The sequence below is a fragment of the Acanthopagrus latus genome, chromosome 10 (genome assembly GCF_904848185.1).
Source record: "Acanthopagrus latus isolate v.2019 chromosome 10, fAcaLat1.1, whole genome shotgun sequence".
Lineage (NCBI taxonomy): Eukaryota > Metazoa > Chordata > Actinopteri > Spariformes > Sparidae > Acanthopagrus > Acanthopagrus latus.
This window is the reverse complement of record NC_051048.1, coordinates 15,745,461-15,756,510: the sequence shown is the minus strand read 5'-3', so window position 1 is coordinate 15,756,510 and position 11,050 is coordinate 15,745,461. Positions and strand designations below refer to the sequence as shown.

The following is an 11,050-nucleotide window of genomic DNA, read 5'->3' as shown; positions in this document are numbered from 1 at the left end:
GAATCCACAAAGGATTATTTATTATTTTTATCTTATCGTATTGTCACTCTCCTTGTGGCTGTGACGTCCATTTTTCTGGAAACATTCAGTTCAAGCAGCCACAGACACACCCACCTATATACATCGAGACCACTCTCAGTGGAGCACAGTTCAGAGCTGAAGCCCTACTGCGCTCGTCATGATGAGCCTCATCTTGGCAACAGCTTTATTCTGTAAGTATATCTACTGACAATTTTCAAAACAGCTTTTAACCTCTTGTCGATATAGCATCGGGACGATCGGAATTGGCTGCTGTTAAATCACCACTTTATGGATAAATGTCACGCTGTTTGCATCAGGCTGGATCTCCGTCTCGGCCGCTGAGTTTCACACTGTGGAGTCTCAGCCTGGTGAAGAAGTCACACTGTTCTGCTCCAACTTTACCAGATTTCCCTTCCACATATACTGGTTCAAATTAAGTAACAGCTCCAACAACAGCTGCATTTCCTCTATGATGAGCTCTGATGGAAATACTTCATTCTGTGATGGATTTCAAAATGGCAAATTTAACATGTCATCAAACACCACTACTCTCTTTCTGAGGATCAAACAATTGGAATTATCTGACTCTGGACTGTACTTCTGTGGACTTTACTCAAATAGAAACTCAGCTATTGTCAGCACAACATACCTTAAGGTTCAAGGTAAGTCTTGTCTGTCTTTTGAAAAACTGATATGTCTACCCACAAGAGATGAAATATTTCTAAAATGTTTCATTCAGTCATCTCTCTTGTAGAAACGTTTGATGGAATAGCAAAGCCGATGAGTGTGATCCTGGGTGCTGTCATTATCGTCCTCGCTGTAGCTGTCACTGGTCTGGTGGTCAGAATCAGCAAACTCCATACAGGTACTTCTTAGTTTTTAATTTGAAAATGAAAACCTTTCCAAAAGGCACTACATTTTTGAACAACTAACTGACGAGATGTTCTGTTTCTGTCATGTAGCTCAAAAAGACGCAAAGGATCCACAACGCAGTGAGGTAATGAATTAGACTGAGTAAAGTGCTGTCTGGTTCAACTTTATTATAAATAATGATTTTAAACACCAAGCCGTGTTTGACATGAATATTTTATTCACAGAATCTGGACTCTGATGAGCTGAAGGACGCCGCCCTGACTTTGTATTCACCAACAATGATAAGGAGGAGGCCTGCATCAGAGAGAGCAGTGGAGACTCATGTTGTTTATTCTGCCTGCGCATAGACTCAGGAATCATATTTTAACTGCATCTCATGCTGGCACCGGACTTCTTATTGTCAACAAAGTCTGTTTTTGTTTTGCTGTCTGCGCCCCCCGTCTCCCCCCGCTGTCTCTCTCGGCCAAAAGTGTGTCACGTCGTTTCGACAAAAGGATATGCGCGGGAGTGGAAGGTGTGAATGAGTTTCACCTCCCTTGTTTGACAGGAAGAGACAGCACGGTGTGGTCTGGGCCTGACTGAGGTGAAAAACCGTGACTCCCAGCTCTGTGAGAATAAAGTCTGAAACAAAGCAGAGACTACTGGCTGACTTTCTTGTGTCATGAAGACAAAATCCTCAGCTTCATTTGAAAAACACTGTGATATTGTGTATGTCAACGTGATTGTGTAGAGTAACATGAGCAAATACAGCAGAATTTGCCACATTGCACACCATTCTGCGGTGACAAACAGCTCCGTCTGCATCTCGATCATTAATGATCGGCCTTCAGCTCTCGCGACCTTCACCTCACACCTTGAAGGCCTTCATGTTCCCACAGAATATTTTATAAGGCGATGGTATGCTTTGTGTGTTGATCTCACAGCACGTTGGCTGGTGCTGCCGCTGCTCCCCTCCTCACGGGTCACACTTGAAAGACTGAGCGCCCGCACAGTCTCACACTTTCTCGTGAAAAAGTTCGCTGTTGCAAAAGTGTCACATGCACGTTTCACATATCAAAGCATGAACTCTGCTCACAGCAAAAACCCACGGCAGATGATCCATCTCCACTGCCTTACAAACATTAATCAAGAGCTCTCATTGGGCAGGTAAGATTTCAACTGATATCAATGCTACATTTAACCAACTTCTATCAGGTGTACATTATAGTTTATGTATGAGTATGGCTCCCTGTTGGATTTACTAGCTTTGATGTGTTTTTAGAGATTTGTCTGAGCGTGAGAACATATCACATCAGCGAACTAATAACTTTGTTTGGAAATGAGTATTTTCCTGAGGTCATGTTATGAGCAGATTGTAATTCAGCACATAAATCAGGTGTCTCTTAAAGTTGCTGTATGCGTTGTTTTCTTTTTTTAAATAAGTGTTACATAGCTCTATATTACAACAGTAATAAAGGATAGGGTGTTTGGTCGGTAACCCATAGTATAACTGTTGTATATATATATATATATATAGTTACTTCTGGTTTAGTCACAGCTCTTCATTGAGGTATATATATAATATAGTAGGTCACAATAGTGCGTGGTGCTACTTTACTCTCACACATGACAGCCGACTCACCACTGGTTAAATACGTTGCAAAATATTTCTGCAAAATGCCTCAGAATAGAACCGCAGCTTCTGATTTTTTTTCTGTGGTAAGTGAAGGTGATTTTATGAGCATGATGCGGCACTCTGACGTGTCCTGATGTGGAAAAAAGCATCTTCACCGGCAGAGAATCTCTACCGTTTTGTAGTTTGACAGTACAGTGTGTAGGATTTAGAGGCACCCGGTAGTGAGGTTGCAGTTGACAGCCAACTGAATAACCACTGTCTAACCTCTCCCAGCAGTGGCTGCTTAAAAACCCAAAAGGAACTCTCTGTGACCAATGTTTGGTTTGTCCATTCTGGGCTACTGTAGAACTCTGGCAGAGCAACATGGCGGACTGCATGAAAGAGGACCCGCTCCCTCTGTAGAAAAAAAAAAAGTTGCATATCAAGGTAACAAAACACTGATTCATAGTTCCAGGTGATAATACACAAATGAAAACATAATTATGAATATTATATTTCCATTTCCAGAATTGATTCAAGTTTCTCTCTTTTAAAAAAGTCTTGGTTTGTCTTTCCAACAATCACTGCTGGTTTTGTTGACATAAGTTCTCAATTCACTGAGTAAGAGGTGAAAATATTCAGGCTCTACATGACTTTTTCGTCCAATGCCGATCTCAGTCCCTCGCTCCTTCGGTGCTCAGTACTACTCCTCAAACAGCCCGTCGTGTTTTCACATCCTCGTAGCCACAGTCATAGCACTAGCCATCGTAACTCGCCTCTCCCCTGTCCTCAAAACTGATCTCAGTCCATCTCGAAGGCTGTGTTCAAAAATGTTTACTCCACTAAACCCAGTTGAGCTGAGCCCCCATGATCCAAGGCCTCAATCCATGCAACCTCAAGGGCCACTGGCTCCATGGTGTACTGGGTCATGAGCTTATTCGCTGACAGTAACTAGTTACAGCCAAGGATAGCAAACAAGGACCAGCAGCTGTCAGTTACTCTGATGATATGCCGCCCCCGAGACTTTAAAATAGATTTTTTTAATTTCATTTTTGTGTATTATTATTATGAGCGTTATTAAACATGATCTTTACTTATTTTTTCCCATGCAGGCGTCAACTTGTAACTTTTTACAAGAGCATTTCTTTTTTGAGGCTGAGCGGCTGGATAAAACAGAGAACCGCCCCTTCGCGTCCTGTAATGTGTTTGTGGAGCACAGTTCAGACAAAACCATTGCAGTGGAGCAGTCAGCCTGTGCGCACAATGATGAACCTCACTTTGATGACAGCTTTGCTCTCTGCCTTCAGTAAGTACACCATTTTTCTCAATACGACAATTGCTAATTTTGCTTCAATAATCCGCCAAAGTTTAAATTTCAAGACTATTGATTGCTGTTGTTTATCGTTTGGTTTGTCACTCGTTTCAGGCTGGATCTCCATCTCGGTCGCTGACTTTCACACTGTGGAGTCTCAGCCTGGTGAAGAAGTCACACTGCTCTGCTCCAACTTTACCAGATTTCCCACCCACATATACTGGTTCAAATTAAGTAACAGCTCCAACAACAGCTGCATTTCCTATATGTTGACCTCTGATGGAAATACTTCATTCTGTGATGGATTTCAAAATGGCAAATTTAACATGTCATCAAACACCACTACTCTCTTTCTGAGGATCAAAGAAGTTGAATTATCAGACTCTGGACTGTACTTCTGTGGATTTTACACAAACTCAGCTATTGTCAGTGCAACATATTTAAAGGTTCAAGGTAAGTCTTGTCTGTCTTTTGAAAGAAGCAGAAATGTCTACCCACAAGAGATAGAATATCTCTAAAAAGTTTCATTTAATCATCTCTCTTGTAGAAATGGTTGATGGAATAGAAAATCTGATGAGCGTGGTCCTGGGTGCTGTCATAATCGTCCTCGTTATAGTCGTCATTAGTCTGGCTGTCCAAATCAGGAAACATCATACAGGTATTTATTATGATTTAATTTACAAAAGGTATCAACAGCATTACTTGAACAGTTTACTGACCAGGTGTTGTGTTTCTGTCATTTAGTTCATAAAGAGGGGCTGAATCCACAACACAGCGAGGTAATCACATTTTAACCATGAATTTAGATCGATCGAAGTCAATCATCCGATTTTTTTTGCTGCCAAACTCGACCATGTGACATGAATGACCACAAGTTATTTTTATTCACAGAACCTCACCTCTAATGACCTGACCTACGCGGCGCTCAGTTTCCATCCGAAAGCAAAAACCAGCAGAAGGCCTCCAGCAGAGCAACAGCTGGAGTCAAATGTTGTGTACGCTGCCACCAGAAAGACTCAGGAAACAACTAGAACAGCAGCTCAGGGTGGAATTGTCGCTTCATCACGTTCAACACACGATGCCACGGTTTTGCTTGAGCAGTAGTCAGATGGCCTAAGTATCACTGTAAAAAGGTTTTTTTTTTTGCTTACGCTGTGTGTCTTAGATCTTGATCTGAGAACAGATGCAATTTGGTGTCTAATGGCCCTTAGCAAAAAGTAGTTTATTCAAGTGTACTACAAGTTTACTTATTTTATACTAAAACACAGACAGTATACTTGAAGTGTACTTTTTATATACTATATTTTTATATACTTAAGAAAAGTATATTGAAGTCTACTTGGTTTATACTTAAAGATATAAAGAATAGTCTAAGACTAAGTACATTAATACTTAGACTTACACTTATACTTTAATACTAAAGCTTATACTTGTACTTTAGTATACTGTAATGCTCCTTGTGGACTGTGGCGCAAAGGCTCTTGGGTATTCTGTTGTTGGTGTAATTATGGTTCGTGAATGTGGTTGTGAATAAGATGATGTGTAAGATGGTTATGGGTTAAATCACGTCCTTGTTCTGTGGTTAAATTGTGTCGAGTTAACAAAGATGATAAAAATGTTGGCACCGTGAGTGAAGGGGTGATTTCCTAGAGAGACTTCCTGTCTGTTGAGTTGTTAACATGTATGGTGAAAAATGGCAAATGCCTGATTAGAGCTTGTTAAATTATAAAGAATAATACTTAGTATGTTTTGATTTGACTGCAGAATAAATTCAATTCATTGGCCTGTGATTACACTTATTTTAGCACAGTAAAAATGTCTTTCACTACACACACTTGTTTTAAGGTATTATTCCTGTTATAAACTTACATGTTAATAAACTGAAATGTGGACTTGAAGTATATATTTAGTACATTAGTAGTATATAGATGAGTGTACTTGTTGTATACTTGAAAGTGTACTTCCTTTAACTTAAAATGACCTCATAAAGTATACTTAAAGTATACGTCTATAAACTTAAAATGTTCCAATTTAGTCCGAAGAAGTATTAAATTAGTATACTGTCTAGTATGCTACAAGTACATGGTCCATAGTATTCTTGCTATACTTATACTCAAGCATACTTAATGAAATCAGCTTCAAGTATACTACTTTTTGCTGATGAATGCTTAGATTGTTTTGCAATGAGAGTAAGACGGAGGGCTGCTGCAGTGGAGGTGTGAGTGAGGTTCTCGTCACTGGTATGACAGGAAGAGACAGCGCTGTGTGGTCTGAGCATGGTAGAGGTGAAAACCATGAGGCCTGTGAGACATCAACACATGCAGATCGACATCATCCACTTTCTCACAGGTGATACTGGCTCCTTCACTGGCTATACCTCCTGGCTAGTAAAGCCAGATGTAACATTACTTTCAAGGCTATGCTCTTTTACTACAGCAGTGAATAATAAAATCTTCATTGTGTCTGAAAACGTAAATGTGAGTATTTTTTTTTTCAAATAACATTTGGTTATCATTGCTCACATGTTGTAGAAGCACTAACATTGTTGGCCTCCATGGGCCCGTCGCAATGTGGTGTGCTTCTGTACAATAAAGTTCCTATTCACTTGGTATGTCTCTTCTAAAGGCATGAGAACAGTTAGTGTGACATTTGTATAGACTCACTTGATGACAAACCACAGCAGAACTGTTGTGCCGCAAGTGTAGTTCCCATCTATAAAAAACCTTTATTCACACCAGTCCTCAGAGTGACTTAGTGTTGTACCTTCTCATCACTGGCCCTAAAAAAAAAATAACTTTTCATAACCAAACCCATGTTAACTTCTCATAATGAAAATACAACAGCCAACTGCTTAATCGTGCAGCACTTTTTTTTTGGCTGATTGAACAGGCCTAAGGTGCAGTAGCTGTGCTGTTTCTTTGCAGTTTTAACATATTTACAACAAGTTCAGAAACATACATATAAAGAAAATCTTGGATCTGTCTCTTTCTCTAAAGCATTTAGAAAATTGGAATTAACTAGGCAATGGCTGTCATGAAAAATATTTGGAATAAAATAATCATATTTATCTTAATCATTTCTGCAACGATCACAAATCACACTTTGATGGTAACATGGCAAAATGTTTGTTTCTTTGTGTAGATTGTTGAAGCCTTTAATGATCTGAGCAAGATTCTGGGGTTTTTTTGTTTTATGTTTTTTTCCATTTTAATGTTAGCCATGACTGGGGCCACCAAACGCAAATATTCTTTTTAGAGTCTTGTTGAATAACAAAGCTGGTGAGTGTGTAGATTGTTGAAGCTGAGCTAAATTCTGTTTCTTCCACTTCAGTGTTAGCCATGACTGAAGCCACCAAAGGAGAGGCAGAGTTGAATTTAGTATCATGAGACTCAAGGAATGTCAAAGCTGGTGAGTCTGTGTGATCCATAAAAACAGGGGTGTGTTACAGAAAGATAGAGCGCTGGTGCTGAATGATGAGTATGCTGCCATCAGTGAAACTCAGGACACACCTGGAACTGCAACTCTGGGTGGAAATGACCATCTGAATTATCCTCAGCCCAGTGTGCCTACATGGTGAAACATTTTAACATTTCCACTGGTTGAGAAGTGGATTGTTTTATGTAGTTCAAACACATTTGTGTAATCTACAACAATACATCACATGTTAGATCTAGTACGATGTCTTCAGTGCTGTCTGTGGCAGCCTGTGAGAGAAGTCTCAACCACAAGATGACGGATCGTCAGCTGCATGCTGCTGCTGTCACAGTGTGAGCAACAAGCCACAAAACACAACTAAATAATTGCAGTGGTGGATGTTTTTGTTGATCTCTCCTGCTGTTGAACGCACCACGGATAAAGACAAGACATTCAAAGTCTCTGATTCTCATTTGATCATTGCAGTATGCCACAAGTCTGATCAAGCGGTTTATGTATTTGCAATGAAGAAAACAGATGTATACGACAACCACATCCCCACTGTTGCACAGCGGTGACAGACATCAGTTAGCGATTTCTAACTGTATCATGTTCCACAAGATCAAGAAATGTTTCACAATGAAAACAAACTTCCTCCTCTCTAAAAATACATCTCTTCTAAAAGTGTGAGAAGATGTAGGGTGATCAAGGCCATTTTGGTGCCCTAGGTGAGATGAGGAGTTGGACATGCTACATGGTTCAGACAGCGGTGTAGATGGCAGAGTAGAGGGCCCTTCTCCATCTGCTGTTGGAGGATTCTGCAAAAATGTCCGGAGTGCATCTGGACAGTTATAGAGTAGATCAGCCTGATTAAAACTGTACACGCAAAGACATGTAGCTGCAGCAGACCGAGCAGGAAAAAACAATTATCATACAGTACTGCTGATGATGCCAAAAGACAGTAAGTGTTTTAAGTAGCGTACACAGTATACAATATATTTGCTGTAAATTTAACAACTTAAATTAAAAAAACAACAAAAGAAAACACTCACACTTGTTTAATTGAACATGGCTGTCTGAACTGTTCTTTCTTTGTGCGGTGTGAACATATTCACAACACAATCAGGGACATCCACGTCAAGAAATTCCCCCAAAAAACATGGACGCTCATTTCAGTTCCCATGATTTGGCCCTTTGGTTTAAAGTTAGGGTCAAGTTTTCATACATAACAAGATGGAGTGACACAATTTTGCTTTTAAAACAGGCAATCAGCCAACATGTGGTGGTCAACCAGCAGGTCCAAAGTGTTTGAATAATGTCATTTTTATCAGGTTGTCAAGCTGACCTGGGATAACATTTAGTTAAAGACTGCCTGAGTGAAACTGACAATACGATGGGTAAACACTGTGTGAATGTCAAGGTGCAGTATATATAATAAACACACTCCGCCTCCTCGAACCCCATGACAGGAGCCCAGCGTTAAAAGCACCATCACAGTGCCACGATCATACGCACAATGAGGAACTCCACTGTGTTCACAGCTTTACTTCTCTGCAGCCTCAGTAAGTACTGCTAATGATTCACTGTAAAATCCTAAATCCTATGAAGCCAGTGATCCTCTGTCAGCTGAATGATGAATCTGTCTGCTGTTTGTTTCAGGCTGGATCTCTGTCTCGTGGTCTGAGTCTCACACTGTGGAGGTTCAGTCTGGTCAAGAAGTCACTCTGCTGTGCTCCAACACTTCCTCATAGTGTACAGACGTACACACATGAACTTTTCCTTTGATAAGACATGACCTAGATTGTGAGAGTTATTAAACATGATCTTTTCTTTTTTTTCCCCATGCAGGCGTCAACTTGAAACTTTTCACGAGAGCATTTCTTTTTTGAGGCTGAGCGGCTGGATAAAACAGAGAACCGCCCCTTCGCGTCCTGTAATGTGTTTGTGGAGCACAGTTCAGACAAAACCATTGCAGTGGAGCAGTCAGCCTGTGCGCACAATGATGAAACTCACTTTGGTGACAGCTTTGCTCTCTGCCTTCAGTAAGTACACCCACCGATATTTTTTTCTCAATACGATAATTGCTAATTTTGCTTCAATAATCTGCCAAAGTTTACATTTCAAGACAATCAATTGCTGTTGTTTATCGTTTGGTTTGTCGTTTGCTTCAGGCTGGATCTCCGTCTCGGTCGCTGAGTTTCACACTGTGGAGTCTCAACCTGGTGAAGAAGTCACACTGCTCTGCTCCAACTTTACCAGACGTCCCATCCGCATATACTGGTTCAAATTAAGTAACAGCTCCAACAACAGCTGCATTTCCTATATGTTGACCTCTGATGGAAATACTTCATTCTGTGATGGATTTCAAAATGGCAAATTTAACATGTCATCAAACACCACTACTCTCTTTCTGAGGATCAAAGAAGTTGAATTATCAGACTCTGGACTGTACTTCTGTGGATTTTACACAAACTCAGCTATTGTCAGTGCAACATATTTAAAGGTTCAAGGTAAGTCTTGTCTGTCTTTTGAAAGAAGCAGAAATGTCTACCCACAAGAGATAGAATATCTCTAAAATTTTTCATTTAATCATCTCTCTTGTAGAAACGGTTGATGGAATAGAAAATCTGATGAGCGTGGTCCTGGGTGCTGTCATAATCGTCCTCGTTATAGTCGTCATTAGTCTGGCTGTCCAAATCAGGAAACATCATACAGGTATTTATTATGATTTAATTTACAAAAGGTATCAACAGCATTACTTGAACAGTTAACTGACCAGGTGTTCTGTTTCTGTCATTTAGTTCATAAAGAGGGGCTGAATCCACAACACAGCGAGGTAATCACATTTTAACCATGAATTTAGATCGATCGAAGTCAATCATCTGATTTTTTTTTTGCTGCCAAACTCAACCATGTGAGAGGAATGACTGCGAGTTATTTTCATTCACAGAACCTCACCTCTAATGACCTGAATTACGCAGCGCTCAGTTTCCATCCGAAAGCAAAAAGCAGCAGAGGGCCTCCAGCAGAGCAAGAGCTGGATTTAAATGTTGTGTACGCTGCCACCAGAAAGACTCAAGAAACAACTAGAACAGCAGCTCAGGGTGGAATTGTTGCTTCGTCACGTTCAACACACGATGCCACGGTTTTGCTTGAGCAGTAGTCAAATGGCCTAAGTATCACTGTGAAAAGGTGTCTTTTTTTGCTTACGCTGTGTGTCTTAGATCTTAATCTGAGAGGACACTGATGAATGCTAAGAGTGTTTTGCAGTGAGAGTAAGACGGAGGGCTGCTGCAGTGGAGGTGTGAGTGAGGTTCACGTCACTGGTATGACAGGAAGAGACAGCGCTGTGTGGTCTGAGCATGGTAGAGGTGAAAACCATGAGGCCTGTGAGACATTAACACATGCAGATCGACATCATCCACTTTCTCACAGGTGATACTGGCTCCTTCACTGGCTATACCTCCTGGCTAGTAATGCTGGCTGTAACATTAGCTTCAAGGATATTGCTATCCTAATTTACTAAAGCAGTGAATAATAAAATCTTCATTGTGTCTGAAAAAGTAATTGTGAGTATTTTTGTTTGAAATAAGATTTGGTTATCATTGCTCATATGTTGTAGAAACAATAACATTGTTGGCCTCCATGGGCCCGTCGCAATGTGGTGTGCTTATGTACAATAAACTTCCTATTCACTTGGTATGTCTCTTCTAAAGGCATGAGAACAGTTAGTGTGACATTTGTATAGACTCAGTTGAAACCATTCACTCTTCAGTGCTTCACACATTTGAGACATGACAAACCACAGCAGAACTACTGTGCAGCAAGTGAAGTTC

At 40.4% G+C, this 11,050-nt stretch overlaps 3 protein-coding genes across 4 annotated transcripts; all 3 read left to right on the top strand.

The window, feature by feature from the left end:
- Positions 1-316: 316 nt before the first annotated feature.
- Positions 317-1,490, top strand: LOC119027753 (the record flags this gene model as incomplete). The annotated part of the gene is made up of 4 exons (XM_037113186.1): positions 317-683; positions 776-886; positions 984-1,018; positions 1,119-1,490. Coding segments are annotated over 4 exons (636 nt in total), but the record flags the coding sequence as incomplete, so codon positions are not given.
- A 2,169-nt stretch (positions 1,491-3,659) lies between these two features.
- On the top strand, positions 3,660-5,454 carry LOC119027451. Its single transcript, XM_037112658.1, has 5 exons — positions 3,660-3,794; positions 3,915-4,253; positions 4,348-4,458; positions 4,545-4,579; positions 4,692-5,454. The coding sequence occupies exons 1-5, from the start codon at positions 3,689-3,691 to the stop codon at positions 4,902-4,904; spliced, it is 804 nt and encodes a 267-aa protein (XP_036968553.1). The 5' UTR covers positions 3,660-3,688; the 3' UTR covers positions 4,905-5,454.
- A 3,258-nt stretch (positions 5,455-8,712) lies between these two features.
- On the top strand, positions 8,713-10,704 carry LOC119027414. 2 transcript variants are annotated; one of them, XM_037112587.1, is made up of 7 exons: positions 8,713-8,776; positions 8,874-8,966; positions 9,063-9,256; positions 9,386-9,724; positions 9,819-9,929; positions 10,016-10,050; positions 10,165-10,704. In XM_037112587.1, the coding sequence occupies exons 3-7, from the start codon at positions 9,151-9,153 to the stop codon at positions 10,375-10,377; spliced, it is 804 nt and encodes a 267-aa protein (XP_036968482.1). In that variant the 5' UTR covers positions 8,713-8,776; positions 8,874-8,966; positions 9,063-9,150; the 3' UTR covers positions 10,378-10,704. The 2 variants fall into 2 exon arrangements, with proteins under 2 accessions (XP_036968482.1, XP_036968481.1); XM_037112586.1 differs by having other exon boundaries at positions 8,874-9,256.
- The last annotated feature ends 346 nt before the right edge of the window (positions 10,705-11,050 follow it).

What these genes read in the sequence shown, in the direction of transcription:
- LOC119027451 (XM_037112658.1), top strand. Translation starts at nt 3,689, where the DNA reads ATGTGTTTGTGGAGCACAGTTCAGACAAAACCATTGCAGTGGAGCAGT. An exon ending in AGCTTTGCTCTCTGCCTTCA is followed by an intron (nt 3,795 to 3,914) that starts GTAAGTACACCA and finishes CACTCGTTTCAG; the next exon opens with GCTGGATCTCCATCTCGGTC. An exon ending in TGAATCCACAACACAGCGAG is followed by an intron (nt 4,580 to 4,691) that starts GTAATCACATTT and finishes TTTTATTCACAG; the next exon opens with AACCTCACCTCTAATGACCT.
- LOC119027414 (XM_037112586.1), top strand. Translation starts at nt 9,034, where the DNA reads ATGATCTTTTCTTTTTTTTCCCCATGCAGGCGTCAACTTGAAACTTTT. An exon ending in AACATATTTAAAGGTTCAAG is followed by an intron (nt 9,725 to 9,818) that starts GTAAGTCTTGTC and finishes TCTCTCTTGTAG; the next exon opens with AAACGGTTGATGGAATAGAA. An exon ending in TGAATCCACAACACAGCGAG is followed by an intron (nt 10,051 to 10,164) that starts GTAATCACATTT and finishes TTTCATTCACAG; the next exon opens with AACCTCACCTCTAATGACCT.